The sequence below is a fragment of the Coffea arabica genome, chromosome 10e (assembly GCF_036785885.1).
Source record: "Coffea arabica cultivar ET-39 chromosome 10e, Coffea Arabica ET-39 HiFi, whole genome shotgun sequence".
Taxonomy (NCBI): domain Eukaryota; kingdom Viridiplantae; phylum Streptophyta; class Magnoliopsida; order Gentianales; family Rubiaceae; genus Coffea; species Coffea arabica.
The window spans coordinates 7106333-7123632 of record NC_092328.1 but is presented as its reverse complement, the minus strand read 5'-3'; the positions used below and the strand labels follow the sequence as shown (position 1 = coordinate 7123632).

At 37.4% G+C, this 17300-nt stretch overlaps 2 protein-coding genes across 3 annotated transcripts; both read left to right on the top strand.

The window, feature by feature from the left end:
• Positions 1-891: 891 nt before the first annotated feature.
• On the top strand, positions 892-3175 carry LOC113712680 (probable inactive poly [ADP-ribose] polymerase SRO3). 2 transcript variants are annotated; one of them, XM_027236188.2, is made up of 5 exons: positions 894-1262; positions 1337-2035; positions 2153-2394; positions 2471-2610; positions 2738-3175. In XM_027236188.2, exons 2-5 carry the CDS (start codon positions 1338-1340, stop codon positions 2831-2833), a joined length of 1176 nt encoding a protein of 391 aa, XP_027091989.1. In that variant the 5' UTR covers positions 894-1262; position 1337; the 3' UTR covers positions 2834-3175. The 2 variants fall into 2 exon arrangements, with proteins under 2 accessions (XP_027091988.1, XP_027091989.1); XM_027236187.2 differs by having other exon boundaries at positions 892-2035.
• An 11070-nt stretch (positions 3176-14245) lies between these two features.
• Positions 14246-16872, top strand: LOC113712515 (uncharacterized). The gene is made up of 2 exons (XM_027235994.2): positions 14246-15185; positions 15758-16872. The coding sequence occupies exons 1-2, from the start codon at positions 14542-14544 to the stop codon at positions 16512-16514; spliced, it is 1401 nt and encodes a 466-aa protein (XP_027091795.1). The 5' UTR covers positions 14246-14541; the 3' UTR covers positions 16515-16872.
• The last annotated feature ends 428 nt before the right edge of the window (positions 16873-17300 follow it).

The window sequence follows — 17300 nt, the reverse complement described above, 5'->3', positions numbered from 1 at the left end:
GCTACAAAACCCTTCTTCAAGTTTAATTAGCGTGTTTTCTTTTGACCAAGAAAGACACAAATCTAGATTCCGAATTCGTGAACGACCAATAGAGATAGAAATTAATTGAATTACTTTGCTGAGTACATGAAAGGAATTTCGTGCTCACATTAACAAATCCCAATTTAATTACAAAACCTAGCCCTAGGTTACCCAACTACGCCATGTAAAAAGCCATATGATATTTCTTTCTTGCTCGAGAATCAAACATGCAAAGACGAATACAAAAAAGCACACAAAAACACACTACTACTACAAAATAGCTCTCCCCTTTTGCCTATCTCTCCCGCTTGGATTCTTCTCATCACCATTGCCGTCAAATCATTGAACCCTTTATTTATGCCTTCTTCTTCCATTAATTTAACATAAAAGCATAAAACCCAAAATAATCCAAGTACCATACAACTTGTCGATCCAATTGTCTAACATAGAATAAAGGAAAAGTCAAAAGATTGACTTTTTAAAATCCCTTGAAACGAAGAGACTCCATGTTCTACCTGCCCGGCAAGCAAATGCTGTCCTTATCAAAGTAAGAACACCCATTTCTTTGGGCCGAAGCAACCCTCTTTAAACATGCATTCGAGCCCACATCAGCCGTCATCAACATTGGACCGTTTTCTCTTACTTAATCCACAAGTCAAACCTTCCCTAGTCCCAACCCCACGCCAAAACTCCACCTCTCTAATGCCTAGTCAGAGTATCAGAATTCTCCTACCTCCTTCTATGAAATACCATAAAAACCCTTGCCTTATCAAACTCATTTCTCTACAACCGACCTAAATCCAGTGTCTAAACGGTAAATTCACTGACCCGTGATAGTCTACTGATCTCGTGTATATATAGTGAGGCGGCGAAGCCCTTTCATTCCAGAAGTTCTTTTGTTCATCTCATTTTGTTACAGAACTTCTCAAAAAGGGCGGTTTTTTTGTTTTTTATTTTCTTCGGACATGAATTATATGAGTTCCGATTCGGCGATGTCGGGAAATGGGAATTTCTGCTCGGAAAAAATTGTGAATATGAGAAACAATAATAAAATGAGAATTAGGGTTTCTCCTCCGCAGCGGAGATTTGCTTCCGGATCTTCGTTTTGTGACCGCCAAGCGCAGCTCCTAGTTCAGAATCACGAGAATTTCAGGAAGAGTGCTGAACCGGTGCGGGTCATGTACTACGACGTGAACGGGTCGTGGGTGGATTATCCGAAGGAGGTTTTGGATTTGGTGAAGGTAAGCTTCTTGGCAGGTAAACCAATGGTTGAGGTAAATATTCGAGGTTGTGATTTTTTGCTTGATTTTTATAGGATGTTGGAAATTCAATTTGATAGTGGCGATGAAAAGTCAATTGCTTGGATTGATGTGAAAGGGAAGTGTTTTTTCCCTAAAGTTTTTGTTAATTCTAGTGAGGCTTTTGTGAGTTATGATGGAAATGAGGAAATTTTGGGGAATAAGTGTCCCAAAATTGAAATTGAGGTAAAGATTTTGGAGGATTCTGATAATTTGGACAGTTTATCGGGCAAGAGAAAGAGAGTCGGTGAGGAAATTGAAGTCGAGCAAATTGAGAGGGGAAAATCGGAAGGGAGTTCGTCCAATGTCAGGAATCTAGACGCTAAAAGGCGGCAAATTGTTGCGAATGAAGTGGATAAGGCAAGGTGGGAGAAGACTAAGCTGTTGAAGGAAGGGGAGAAGGAGTATACCATTGTTAAAAATTTGTTTTTGTCTGGGTTGCTATCGGTGGAGCCTGATGCTACAATCACTAGGATTCATCAGTGTACAAGGACGGGGGTATTGGACAAGGCGCGATATGAAGTTTTTATGAAGCAGATGGAGATAATGAAGAAAGCTAGAGGAGATGCTAACATGGTTTTTGCATGGCATGGGACGTCAGCAGAGGGTGTAGATAGTATTTTGGCTCATGGGTTTGGAATGCCTGATCAGGTCCAAACTCCTCGACCTCATGGAGTTGGTGTATATTTATCTCCTGCTAAGTTACCGCATATCAGGTACTTGATTTTTTTATAGGTGTATTCTGACCATGCAGAGCAGGTTTAGCTGTTCTCACGTTAATCTGCTATCTTCTTTTTTTTTTTCTTCTGATTGTTGCTTGGGTGCACTTTTAGTGCCATGATGTCAGACATAGATGATAATGGCGAAAAGCATGTAATTTTGTGCCGAGTCCTGTTGGGCAAATGTGAGAAAATTGAGGCTGGTTCTAACCAGAAGTTGCCTTCAAGTTTGGATTTTGATACTGGTGTGGATCAGTTGACAGATCCTAAGTGGTATGTGGTATGGCCTACCAATATGAGTACACACATTCTTCCAGAGCTGGTGGTCAGCTATAAATCTGCCAATCATGTGCAAGGTAGATATTCTTCCATATCTTCTCAGTCTGGATGACTTGTGTGTTCGTGCAAAAATAACTGCTTGTGTCTTTTCAGATCAAGTTACTGGTACTCCATGTGTTAAGTTGGATTCTCCTGTGCCAAGTCCCTTTGTTGCAAAGTTATTTGCCAAGCTTGGGAGATCTCTTCCTCCTCTCAAAGTTCTTCAATTACAAACTTTGTGTGGCTCACTCAAGGTATGTATTGCAATGAAATAGTGTGATCAAGACATTATATTAGTTCAAGCAAAATATTAATTGGTTATGCACACCTGATTTCTTTTCCTATTTTTGACTGATTTTAGTCCTGAAATCTGTGTTACAGGATGGGAAGGTGGGGAAAGATATGTTTATGGAACAGTTGAGATCAGTTGTGGGAGACGAAATGCTGCGCTCGGCTATTAATGAAATTCGTGGTTGAGATTGAGGTCCTTTTAGTTTTAAAATGTTGGAAAACAAAGAAACTATCCTTACTTGGAGTTTCCTTTTTATAGAGACCGTGTAATGTTACCTGTGATAGGATCATGGAGGGAATCCTCAAATACAGCAGAAAACTTAGGCTTATACTATTTTACTCTCGCAACTCCTTTTGTAGTTATGGTCACATTTGTTGTTGTTGTGATGCTTCTAGTTATTTAGAACTTGTTTTGAGCAAAGCTCGGTTATGTAATTTCATTGGCATTATGATCCTCCTCCTCTCAATTTTGAGGAGAACTTCTTATGTTGGGATCAAGTTATATGGTGTAGGGATGCTATGTGAATATTCTCTTGTTAGTCAAATTATAAACTTGTTGCAACTACAGTAGATTGCTGGCGAATGTCTTGCCATGACTCATGAAGGGTCATTAAAACTGAAACACGTTAACTGAAACACGTTGCAATGTCACTAGCACTTTGAAGGTGAAGGATTTCTGGAAATATTGAAAAGAATTAAAATTTTAAGCCTTATAAGAGGTTGGGTGCACTGCATTAGGAGGTTATATTAACAAGTCAATACACTGGTTAAAGATGCAGGTTGGTGACATTTGGATGATTTGCATACCAAAATACTGATGGCAGACAGTTTGAAACTTATGATGCCTAGGTAGGGAAATGCCCTTAACAATCCTCCTGTTGTGGCTTTTTGTTGAAGTTAATGTCTTTCTGGCATGTTTAAAGTGAGGATAATTTCATGCTTGCGCAACTTCTATGGTTACATTCGTACACACTTATCAAAGACAACTTAGGCGAGGTGTATCATCTGTTGCTGTGGGCATGGCCTGTTCTTGCAGTCATTGAGTTGGATGTTTGGTTCATTGACCTTGAGTAGACTCCACGTGAAGTGCGTTTCAACAGCTCTAGAGTCCTGTAACATTTTTTTTTATTTTTTGTTTTGTTTAGGGTGTATTTGCCTGACTCAATCAACTCCTGTTGGGTTTTATTTTATTTTTTCTTTCAAATGTTAAGTCGGATGTTGACTCTTTTGCAGTGGCTTTTAGATGGAAAGTTTGGCAGTGGATCTGCTTTGAATGATAAGTGGCAGGGATTTTGTAGTCATCCATCAAATATTTTTAAGTGTCGAGGAGAGGACCCAGTGGATTGATACTCTTAAGACCAAGTTTAGCAGGCAATCTGCGTAATTAGTTCTTTTTTGGAGCTCTAGTAGTGGAAAGCACATGAATAAATGGCTAGGCATTAAATTTAATTAACAAACAATTTTTCCTAGTTTAGTGACTTGGCGGATGGTCCCTCAACCGTTCTGGTTATTCAATGAATATACCATCATCTCAAGCGTCATCTTAAGGTCATCAAGACATCTCATGCTTGGCAGCATGTGTTACATGAGCGACACGTGTACCTGGAGGCCGGCTGGTCTGGCTTGCACGGTCTCTTTTTCCCCCCGACTGTTTCTTCGCTTGGTTGTATTTTGCGTCTGTAGAGTTTTGCTCCGTCTCAGTAAGTCATGCAGTTTGCGTCATTTGGGGAACTGCCGCTGCCGCTGGTTGGAGCCTGGTGCACAACGTCGAGGATCTTTGTGCAGGAGCAAAATATTGTCGGTGGTAGTTTTTTCCAGTTCCGCATTGGAAATATATCATTCCTTTGAGTTAAAAGAGTGTAGCAGGAGCAAAATTGTGTATCCGGTGGAATATGTGGTGGTGTTTGGTTTGTGACGACGTGAGTTTTGAGTGCAGTTGCTGACGGTACAGTGAGAAGTTTCTACGTTTATTCCGCAGCTTAGCGGGGTAGCTGGGCCGGCTGTCCCCGGTCAACTCAAGTCTCAAGCTATAGCTCATCTCCTACAGCCCTTTCATCGCAGTTGCTGTCGAGCATTTCCTTTCCCAAATAAATAATTCGGTGCCAGTAGCTGGCTGATTCTTTTATTCACAGATTTTCTCCTGAGTCTAGCAAGGAGCAAGTAGAGATGATGACTGCGCTGAAAGCTTGGGAAGCAGCTTTTGAGAGAGAGTGCTTATCAGCAAAGCTGTACAACTCGAAGAAATTCCCAACTGTACATGTGGTGGACTTCATGCTGCTGCAAAGCAGTTCCTATGCTGGAAATTTGAAGGAGATTTTCCAAGTTATCTTCTGATCCTGCTAGTGTAGAGGGAAGAATTTGGCTGATCCAGCTTGTACAGTCCTAATTAACCAACCACCTTAGCCATTGCTATTTGTTGATCTCTTTTTGTATTTTTGATTTCTTCTTATTCTTCGGTTTACATTCTCTATTATGTATTATCTAATTTGGAGTGGGCGGCCAATGCTGCACAACTGTATATCCTTTTAGTGGAATGTATACGTCTTAAGAAGCTTTACCAGAGAATTTTTCCTTTTTGTGTTGCAATGGTGTTTTCGCCCGCCTTCATGAGGTTTCATTTTTGTGGTAGTTTCTGTGTAGAACCTGTGGTTCGAATCACCTCTGGAAGAGCGGTTTTGAACTTGTAGCATCTCTGTAGCATATTCGTATTTGTTTTCGGGTTCATCAGCTTACTATGATTTTGTGTCAAGCACGGATTTAGCGGCACAAGTGAAAACTGAAAACAGGTCTGCAGTAGGGAGAACTGTGTCCATCGCTTTAAAACTATCTGGGTTCTGTACTTGCAAATCAAAAAGGTTCATCTGATGGGCAAGCAGTTATCCTGTCAGCTGGACACATGGAACTAAACCTGAGCATGGTCTCGTCAGTGTTGCTTGCTCGTTCGGAGAATTTCCGTATTGGCCCGATTCAAGCCCTCAACTTGGAAAGGTTCGTCAGCAGTAAGCACGCTAAAACTAAAAGCAGAAGAATTTCCGTATCATGTCAGTAGTAGTTGCAACTCTTCGTTTGGACGTCAAACTCAGAAAAGTGCGACAAAAAAAAAAACTGCAGAAAAGAGGATCCTAAGGCAATAGAACCCACATTACTTTTTTGTGGTTAATATGTAAGATGAGTCGATGAATTCATTTTCTCTTTTGTTTTCCTTTTTCTTTTTGTTGGGCATCGAGAGAAAGTCTACATTACACGTTTCAAAACATCAACTTATTTGGACGAAAATAAATGTTTCAAATCATCAGGAAGCAATGCAGGCACGTCCTTTGTTTGTCCTTCAGAGGCAAATGAACCAACCAGTCTGTCTTTCTTTAAGTATTTCTTTCCTTTTTCCCCCCTTTCCTCATTTGCGGGAAAAAAACAATTAACCAGCCACCAAGTCCCAGAGTTTTAGCCGTTTAAGAGGCAACTTTCTGCGTACCGTTTCAGTTGAATGAATGATCTGTAATATATTCTCTACCAATTGTTGCGCCAAAGCTGATGGTACAAGTGATAAGGCCGAGACTGACACACAAAACATTTGGTATCACTGATTGCAGATACAAATTTACCATCCACCCAATGTGCACAATGAAAAAAAAAAAAAAAGGGTCCTCCTTTAAAATACCCGACATATGTTAAAGTTGCATTTAAGTTTGAAAATAAAAGTTGGAGTAAAATAAATAACAACCTCAAGCAATTTTACCCTCAAGCATGTTGGCATAAAATGGTAAACCTAGAAGGCCAATGAACCAAAGAAGCCACTATCAGGACTCAGCTGGCTGAGGAGGAGTAGGAGCGGTAGACTGACCATCAGCCGTGGTCTCACTGACAAACGTCCACTCCGGCGGCAGAGGAGGGAGAGGCGGGTAAACAGTGGGCCCACGTCGGCGGATGTCCCACGGTTGAGACTTACGCGGGCGAGTCTTCTTGTGATGTGCTGTTGCCTTCTTCTGTGGCCTCGACGAGCATTCTATCACCAACCCAACACCACCGCTGCCGCTGAAATCGCCGGCAGGAACAATTCTTGTTGCCGCCGTGTTTTTGGTGGCGCCACCGCTTATCGCAACTGGGTTCGGCATCGTCACCATCCGTGTACCGAATATGGCTGAGACTGACATTTTCTTTTGTGTCTGGTTTTCCTCCTCCACAGCCCCGAGAGGATAATGGAGTTGGGGCACTAATATATGTTTTTTTTTTTTTTAAATATTGGATTGCACGTTCGTAGTTGAGTTGAAAATGGGGCCTTTTCGGTCTTGGGCTTTTTATGCACACCAGATTGAGCAACGTTGTTGTTTTCGTTTCTTGCCTGCAATGGACGGCTTCTATTTCAGTATTTCTGTAGGTCATGGTATGTCACGAGTCACCAATTGGATTTGCGATTGACTTGGCCCAAACGAAAGGCAGAGAGGATTGTAACTATGGGTGCTACTTGAATCGTGTACTCGAGCTAAAATGCTTCAAAATCTCAGTCAAATTCTTAAAACTTGAACTCGAAATTGAACTCAATTAATTTTCAGTTTACTCGAGTTTGAACTCTTAGCAAACTTCAGTCCAATCAAGTTGATTTGAATTCAATCAAGTTTAAATGATAAATATTTTGTATAATTTTAAACAGGGCATATGATACACATTTGATAGCAATAAATACTAAAAAAGAAACCTCCAAAATATATTTGATTTAGCTCTATTAAACCTAACGAAATTTTGACTTTCATCTGTAAAGCTCAAGTTCAAGTGTTTCAAAATCAACTTGAGTTTCAACCAAATAAGCTCGCGAACGGCTCGATTAAATATGACTTGTTTGCACCTTGAATTAGAACAAAATTGATTGAATTTCCGCCAAAAAAAATGAAGAGGGGGTAACAAAGAGACAAGTAATAGCTTCTCAATGCTTTATTACTTTGGACAAATATCGTGAACAAATTCACGAGGAAGCTAGGTCTAACTGCTACGAGAAGTATACAAGTGGTGTGAGTTATAGGTGCAACTACGTATTACTAGAGGTGGCAATCAAGTGGATGACAGGTACAACAGAAACCTGCTGACTTGAATCTGACTTTCCAACTCGTGACGGGTCAGGATATCTAACCTAAACTCGAAATTTTTGATTTGAAGGGTTATCCGATTGACTTGATATGACTCGAAACATAATTTCAATTTACGAATTTGCCACTATAATTTCTAACAAAACCTATTCCGCACAAGACTACATAATCAAGCAATAAAAATCTTGATAAAACAATCCCAAACCAGATCTGAAATAAATTAAAATACAGTAAATGTTTTTTATCCCAAACTAGAACTGAAATAAATTAAAACACTATAAAAGTAGAAAATAATATAATACATCATTTGTCCAAACATAACAATCCCAACTTCATACAAGTTAAATAAATTCATTTAGGATTAAGGGTCTGTTTGATAATATAAAAAAGTATTGAAACTGAATTTTTTCAGATATTCAGATATTTTGAATATTTGATAAATAAAAATTCGTCTGCTAAACTTATGTATATTTTTTTCAGTACAAGAATCCTAACTGAATGCTTAATTCTAAAAAGAATCAATAGAATTATTTGAACTACCTTATCTTATCTACCAAATCTACCCTTGTTTGATAATTATGTTCAAAATTTTTATCTAATCAAACAATCTGATATTTTCTATCTAACATTTTTCTATTTATCCTTTCTCCCTTTTTAATGTCTTTCAAATCTTGTTCATACTCCTCGTATAATATATTGCATATTTTATATTAATTTGATTTAAAAATAAATATTATCATTTTCATATCTAACTATTTTAAGTTAATTAAATCATAGGTTCTATTTCTTTTTTGGATGAAAAGATATAAGGACAAAATTATCAAATTTAGCTTATTAAGCATTTAGTTATAAATGTTTATCAAACAGTATAAATATGTTTAGCATTAAAATTTAGAAATTCATATATTTCTTTTCAATGCTTAAAATTCAGCAAATTAATTGCTTTAGCATTCAGATTTTAGATTTCAGAATTCAGATTCAGTTTTATCAAACGGAACCTAAGTGGTTAATGCCTCTAAAAAAAAAAGAATAACTTAGTTTAGTTAAATAAAGTATTTTTTACATTTATTAAATTATTTTTTAATTCATAAACGGGTTATCGGGTCAACCCGTGAATGATCTGAATCCGACCTGTTTTCTTTTCGAGTTCATTAGGTTTGACCCAATTCTACCTAGAACCCGTAAAATCTCAGTCAAAATCTATTAATTTCGTGTTAAATTCGTGTCGTGTCGTATCAGAAAATTGTCACGCCTACATGTTACTTTGTTTTATGTGCCAAAGAGGGTTACATTTGCATCCGATACCACGTAAATCGGAGATTTTACGATTAAAACAATAATAAAAGCAACAAATTAGAAAAATGAGCAGGCAAGGATTTAAGGTGCATTTATAAGCAGGTGAGGTGCTGATAATTGGCAAGATTATAGCCCTTTGCAAGTAGTTTAACTGGTGAATTAAATATGGGCACGACAACCTATCTAAGCAATAGCCACTCGAAAAAGCAAAATTTGCTATAACTCAAAATCTCAATCACATGTTTAATCTACCATTTCCAACATTTTGCTGTTCAAGAATAACTGTTGGCTAGGAGTTGCACATTTCAGACGAAATAATTTACTAAAAAGTGGGGGAATTCATATTTTCATATTGAATCTGACGGTCAGCAAGGAGACTGCGCATCCTAATCTACTAGAATTTCAAAGGGGTGTAATGCGAAGGGCCATGCAATGCACCAGCCAATATTGCACCCTTTTCCTTTTGTCACATGAACTAACCATTCTAGAGCATTCAAGAAAGGGTATACCAAATAACAAAAACCTTTTACCAATCCCAAACTCATTTATTCCTGCTGTCAAGAGTAAAAATACAAAAGTATCACATTAGGTTCTCGTGACTTTAGTACTCTTACCTGTTTTGGACCGCCTTTTTTCTTCAAATTTTTTTTTTATACTTTCTGTGATTACATTTCTCGATCACCTTTTTTTTGTCTCATATACATCAAATCGTTACAATATATTTTTCTATAACAATTTCAAAAAATAGCAACCTAGATGGATTAATATAATTGAAAATGATCTCTCTAACGGTTGTTAAGCTATATATCAGGTGTTAGATTTTTGAAAAGTTAAAATTAATTAGATAAAATGTATAATTATTAGTGTGTATATATATACATGATAGGTTATGTAAAATTTGGACGTGATAATGAGTGTTACCCGCTAGAAAAATTCTATTAAAAAAGGAAAAAAAAAAAAAAAAAGAGGAATCATACTAGGACAACAGCAATTTGGTGACCAACGGATCTTCTAGCAATTATACGCTCCATCGTGACAGCAAAGAAATACTGGTACAAATCCATTAGTTTGTATCCAGCTCCTCTGTTTGCCAGAGCCCCAAATCCAATATCAATTGTTTATTTATTACCAAAACGGTACAGATGGATACAGATACCAAGACGCAAATCTCAGGTTAACTTAAAACCTCAATCTTTGCTGACTTTCCCACTTCAACGAATTTTAAAATGATTAAATTGCCATTAACAGAGAGATAGAAAGAACCATAAACAGCTTGGATTGACGATGAAACAAGATAGGATTCATTATGGAAAGAGAAACATAGCATTTAGGTATCTCACACTCATATTGAATCACTTAATTGCATACGAGTCCCTACCCTGTTAAGCTATTGCATCATCTTCTTCTTTTTTTTTTTTTCTTTTTTAAATTAAAATCAAGCTAGTACTAATATTCATTCTGTTTTTTTATTATTATAACTCCAACGCCACTACAAGTACGTGACACCATGGTGACGCAGCTACGTACCATCATTCAAGGCAGCTAATCCCCACGTTCACATCCGCTGGTCTCTCTCTTATACCAGTACTCAAGTTCTCGCACCAGCCTGCGTCGCACGTGCACTTGTCACCTCGTAGACCCTTATTTCTGTTTTCGGCTCACGTCACGGACGATGGAGCACAAACTCCGAGGGAGGTCATGGTTTTGGATTGCTATTTTTTATAAAACTTTTATAGCAAAAATACGCTGTACCACGTCACGTATATAAAATTTGATGTTCAAATATCAAATTTAAATAACGTGATATTTATTCAACTCTGTGGTGTATACAATGACAGCAGCAGCATAAGAAAGACTTGTTCAAAATTTTTTGGAAGAAAAATCGCAATTCAAACAAATGCAAGAACTATTCATTTTTTGCAAACAAGATGAGTTATGTCAACTCCAATCCCTATTTATTCGCCACTTAAATACCTAATCTTGGCACATGCTGTCCGCATGAGTAATTTAGATGAAAATAACGAGCTTTTATCCTAATGCATGCAGTATTTACAATTACATTTTTAAATTACTTACAAGTTTTAAGAATGAGTTAATCTTATATACACTGACTAATGGTGTAATAAGATAACGATTGGATACTTAAAACAATACAAAATTTCAATTTCAATTTCAAATTTAAATTAGTTATCAAGCATCCAACGATAAATAGATATAAACTATTGATACATACAATGTACATAAGATTAATCCTTTAAGAATAAAATTAATCTTATATACACTAACTAACAGCATATACAATATTATAATTGTTGAATATTTGATAACGATATAAAATTTGAAGGGAAAATCGTTCAAATCTCTCACATTTTGTAAAATAACTTTTTTCGTCCCTCACTTTTAAAAATATAATTTTACGTCCCTTATAAATTTTCGTTGGTCATATTTGGTCCCTACTTAGGTTTCCGACTAGTTTTTTTTTTTTATCAAAATTCACCACGTGCCATGCATGTGATCATATTTTAAGGACAAAATTATCAAAACAAATTTTATATAATTCGATTTATAATCCCTCACATTTCATAAAATAAATTTTTTCGTCCCTTACATTTCACAAAATGAATTTTTTCATCATTCACATTTTTTAAAATGAATTTTTTCATCTTTTATTGATCATGTGTGTGAATAATTTTTTAAAAATCCATGTATATATCTATTAATTTCACTTGAACAATATGAATAGCAGGTGAATATTGAATAGGTTTAAATGGTGAAATCATATAAATATATACATGGGTTTCAAAAAAAATTATTAGTTTTAAACCTCTATATATATCTATTGTATAGCATGTGTATAACTATGATTAGCATATTTAGATGAAATCCAATAGAGATAAATTACATGTTATTCGTACTGTTCAGATAAAATCAAATAGACATATACGTGGGTTTATAGAAAAAAATCTTTTCATACACATGATCAATGAGGGATAAAAAAATTCATTTTAAAAAATGTAAGGGATGGAAAAATTCATTTTTTGAAATGTGAGGAACGAAACAATTCATTTTGTAAAATGTTAGGGATGAAAAAATTCATTTTGTGAAATGTAAGAAACTATGAATCAGATTATGTAAAAATTTGATTTGACAAATTTGCCCTTGAAAAATGATCACATGTAAGTCACGTGGTGAATTCCGGTAAAAAACTAGTCAGAAACTTAGGTAGGGAATGTGAAATGTGAGAAACTATGAATCAGATTATGTAAAAATTTGATTTGACAAATTTGCCATTGAAAAATGATCACATGTAAGTCACGTGGTGAATTCTGGTAAAAAACTAGTCAGAAACCTAGGTAGGGACCAAATTTGGTCAATTTGAATTTGTAATGGATGTAAAATTACACTTTTAAAAGTGAGGGACGAAAAAAGTCATCTTGTAAAATGTGATGGACGTTTTGAATGATTTTCCCAAATTTGAATTACAATTTAAAATTCACATTAATTGTCAATAGGGCTGCAAACGAGTCGAACCGAGTCAAGTTTTAGCCTAATCGAATTGAGTCTTGACATAATTTTAATGAATTCAAACTCGACGAGTCGACAATTTCAAACTTGAGTTCGAGCTCGACTTGATTCGAGCGAACTCGAAAAAAAATAAAAATAATTATTTTTTTTAAAAATAAATAAAATAATATTTTTTCTTAATAAATAATAAAATATTAAGGATATATATGTAAATTTACTATTAAAATAAAAAATTAAAAAATATATATACTTAAAATAAAAAATATATATATAGATATAATATCTTGATCTCGAGTTTGAGCTCGATCGACTCGAGCCGCTCGCGAGCGGCTTGGTTCGTTTGCAGTCCTAGTTCTCAAACATTTGACGGTGATAATGCATATATTATCAGCATTTATAGATAAGATTAATCCTTAATAATATATTAAAAAATGTATTAGATAGAATATTAGTGGCTGCTAGTAGTGCGGGTGGCGAAGGATGCCATGCGAGTGAAGGGTGGTAGGGAGTTTTCCGGAAAAAAAAATATATTTTTTAATGTTTTGAGTAAACACACCATTATTTTTCTAGAAATACTTGCATGTTATATATAATAGAAATTTTAGACAGACGTCTAAGGAATGCACGCTATTCAATTAGCATCAATTTAAAACTTGCATGTACGATTCAAAGCATGAAATGAAAACTAGCATTTCTTATTGGTGGAAAGGGTAAAGAAAATTACTCAAAAGGGTCTTGCAACCCGAAACTTGATGAGTATAGCTTATATCAGTGGGAGGACATTAAAAGCATTGCCAGACAAAGCAGGAGCGATTTGGTAAAAATAAAAAAATGCGGGCCCAGAAAAAAAAAAAAAGAGAAGAAGAAGAGTGGACTGATAAGATGTGTTTTAAAACTCGGTTCTGTCTGAATCATGCTTAAAAATCAGGTAAGTAAAATTCTAATCAAAAATCAGGTTTGACCGGAAAAAATCGGATTTTTCGGTTCAAATAAATTTTTCAAAAAAAGAAAAAAAAACTTAAACTTTTTCAATATTATGTTTTGATCCCTAAATTGTTAAAAATTATTAATATATCTCAAATATTTCATACTTTATCAATATTTTCTTAAAATTTGGTATTATTTTTCAATTAAATCCATAATTTTAATTTCAAACTTCTTATTGCTCATTAAATAATATAAATTATTTCTTGATTGTTCTAATTTCTTTGTATTTTCTTGTTAAATATATTTAAAATATCACATATATATGAATATATCTTTATTAATATTAACATATTATTAGGTATTTTACATATAATATTTTAATTTTTAAATAATTTTTATTTATAATATCATTCGGTTAAACCCCTATCGAATTCGATTGAACCATTGACCTTTACGTCTGAGCTTGACCGAGTTGATAGTTGATACTCAAATCCGATTCTGAAAACATAGCTGAGAATAAGAGATGCCCTACATCATGGGTCCCACTCATTAATTAATTCCAAATTCCAGCTTGTACACAGCTGTAATCCACAGCCCCGCCCCAAGACTTCCCTCTTCCCTACAGTTCGTTTTAATTTGGTAACCTCCTCCGCTTCCCCGTACACTCATCTCATCCGATTGAGCAAAACTCCAAAACCCTCCAACGAAAATCCTACTGTTCAAAATATACAAATCCCGTAGTTTCCTTTTTCTTTCGTTTTTTTTTTTGCTTGTGACCTAAAATCAGAATCCAGATAAGTAACTCTTCGACGATATCTCCAAAAACATGGCTGAAGTTTCTGATATAACGTCAAATTTTGGTTATCGTTTTGGTGCATTTAGAGGAGCTCGACTTCACGCTTTCCCATGACTCTCCTTCCTTTTCCCTTCAGCCCTTTTCTCTCCTTTGCCTCCTCACTTTAGAGCCTAACAATAAAAACCCTCCTGAAGTCGTAGCTGCTTTAGTCTTGGGGTTTGTTCTCCGAGCTGGGTTGACTCAACTCGCTCCGGAGGGCACGAGTGTTTCACATGGATCCGTGTCCTTTCGTGCGACTTACTGTGGGTAATCTGGGGCTGAAAATCCCGGTGGCGGCGAAGCCGGCGAGGTCCGTGGTTCACCCCTCGTCGTCGCCGTGTTATTGTAAGATAAAGCTCAAGAATTTCCCTCTCCAGACGGCTGTAGTCCCGTACATTACTCCGGAGCCTCAGTCCCCTGACGGCGCCGCACAAGTCCAGGCCTCAGCAGCCGCGGCGACGTTCAATCTCGGCAAGTCGGATCTCGAGAAGCTCGCCGGAAAATCACTCTTCGGTGGGAGTTCGAAAAGGCTTCACCTCACAGTCTCGATCTACACCGGCGGCCGGGGCACCACTTGCGGCGTGAATTCCGGGAGATTATTGGGGAAAATTAGAGTGCCGCTGGATCTGGCGGGAACCGAGACTAGGGCTGTGATTTTCCATAACGGGTGGATTAATGTGGGCAAAGAATCCAAAAACTCCAGTGCCCAGTTTCACCTGAACGTCAAGTCGGAACCCGACCCGAGGTTCGTTTTCCAGTTCGACGGAGAACCGGAATGCAGCCCGCAAGTGTTTCAGATTCAAGGAAGCATCCGTCAACCCGTTTTCACTTGCAAATTCAGCTTCCGCTCCGCCCCCGACCGCAATCAACGTTCCTGGTCAGTTTTTACTTCTTTTTTTTTTCCCCCCTAATTCCCTTCCTTTTCTTTTCTGTGTTTCAACAATTTGCTTTTAATTTTGCATGAGTACTTAAAATAATGTTACTAAAACTCTACTGGCCTTTCCTGTTGTTGAGCATTACTAGTATTTAATAATCTCTCTACCAAAGTAGTATTAATTCGATGCGTACTATTTTTGGTAAAAAATAGGAAAAAAAAGTGTGAAAGTGAAGAATAAATGCTTGCTGGAATTGTACGATAAAGGCAAATTTTTACTAGGTAGAACTTACTTTACTCTTCTTTTATAACGAAAATTAGAGCTTAAAAGGGTACTTAATACATTAGTAAGATATCTTTACAGGGCCTAATTATACAAGTATCTTGTTCGAGCTCCCTAGGTTCAATTTAAAGCAAAGATCCCTACCTTTATTTTCTGTCACGCTTTTAATTACTACTGTTTACTTTGTTTGATTAATCTTTAGTGTTTTACACGTAATAATTAAATTTTTTTTTGGGTCCTGTTTGGGCTTTATTGTTATTATTATATAATATAATATAATAAATAAATATAGGTCGTTGCCGTCGGAGCTGAGTTGTTCACGGGGCTGGCTAAGTTCATTTGGGAGCGAAAGGGAGAGGCCCGGAAAGGAGCGAAAAGGATGGTCCATTACGGTCCACGACCTGTCCGGTTCGCCCGTGGCAGCTGCTTCAATGGTCACTCCATTTGTGGCTTCACCCGGTTCAGACCGGGTGAGCCGGTCCAATCCCGGTTCGTGGCTCATCCTACGCCCCGGGGACGGCACCTGGAAGCCGTGGGGCCGGCTGGAGGCCTGGCGAGAGCGCGGCTCAGCGGACGGCCTCGGCTACCGGTTCGAACTCATCCCCGACTCAGCCGCTGCTGCCGGGATAGTCTTAGCCGAGTCGACTTTGAGCAGCAGCAAAGGCGGGAAGTTCGTGATAGACCTGGGCTCAGGGTCACCCGCGGGTGGTGCCGGCGGAACGGCCAATGGGAGGTCGACCCCTGGGAGCGTGGCGTCACCGGCGTGTAGCCCTAGGAGCAGCGGGGACTTCGGATATGGGTTGTGGCCCTACTGCGTGTACAGGGGGTTTGTGATGTCTGCCAGGGTGGCAGGGGAGGGTGACGGCAGAAAAAGCAAATGTAATAGACCACCTACGGTGGAAGTTAGTGTGCAGCACGTGAACTGCACGGAGGATGCAGCTGCGTACGTGGCTCTGTCAGCTGCCGTTGATCTTAGCATGGATGCGTGTCGGCTTTTCTCGCAAAAGTTGCGCAAAGAATTGTGCCCTCCACAGGATTTACCCTGCTGATCATTTTTACTTGCATTACATAATTTTTTAGGGGTATTTGCGAGTGGTAAAAAGAAATTAAAAAGATGATGATGGTTTTTTGTGATCCGTCGTCGTTTAGGAGATTGTCTAATGGCGATTAGTTTTTAGTAGTAGTACTACTAACGAGAGATTGCTATAGGCCTATATAGCCTATATAGCATTTGATTTGTGTATAAGAGAGAGTGGAAAACTTGGGACTGACAGGGCACCCCTGTTTTTTTGTTAGGTGTGTGGCTAATTAAATGTATTTTTTTTTCTGGGGTTTTACCATTTCTTGGTTTGTCAAGGGTGGTTTCTTCTTCTCTTGTGATAATATCTGTCCAAGTTGATCGCCTAACTGAATAACGCTTGCGTTAATTTGAGCATACGTTGAAGTGATTTTCTAGATGGTACGTAATTCTTTTGTTCGGTCTTTTCTTGAGGTAATGTATTACACTTTTCTGCTGAGCATTCTTCTGCGTTATGCGAGCTTGACTCCACTACAGATGTGATATTATTGTTGTTGTCCTTGTGGAGTAGGTCAGTTGAAAATTGGAAAAAAAACAGAGAGATAAGTTTCTAATCATAATCAAATTGTGAAATGAAGTAATGTCAATTGACGATTGGGCAGATGGAGGATGATGTCGCCTGCACGCAAGGTTTGAAAACTGAAGGGTTGGGATAATTAAAATCATGTCATTAAGGGTGTTGGGAGATAGCTGTAATGCTTTAGCATATCAAAGTAATAGATTACGCTACAACCATTTGAATTTGGCTTAGCTTAGC

Coding starts and splice junctions, on each gene's coding strand:
- LOC113712680 (XM_027236187.2), top strand. CDS start 987: ATGAATTATATGAGTTCCGATTCGGCGATGTCGGGAAATGGGAATTTC. Junction 2,036..2,152: donor GCTAAGTTACCGCATATCAG/GTACTTGATTTT, acceptor GTGCACTTTTAG/TGCCATGATGTCAGACATAG. Junction 2,611..2,737: donor CTTTGTGTGGCTCACTCAAG/GTATGTATTGCA, acceptor TCTGTGTTACAG/GATGGGAAGGTGGGGAAAGA.
- LOC113712515 (XM_027235994.2), top strand. CDS start 14,542: ATGGATCCGTGTCCTTTCGTGCGACTTACTGTGGGTAATCTGGGGCTG. Junction 15,186..15,757: donor GACCGCAATCAACGTTCCTG/GTCAGTTTTTAC, acceptor AAATAAATATAG/GTCGTTGCCGTCGGAGCTGA.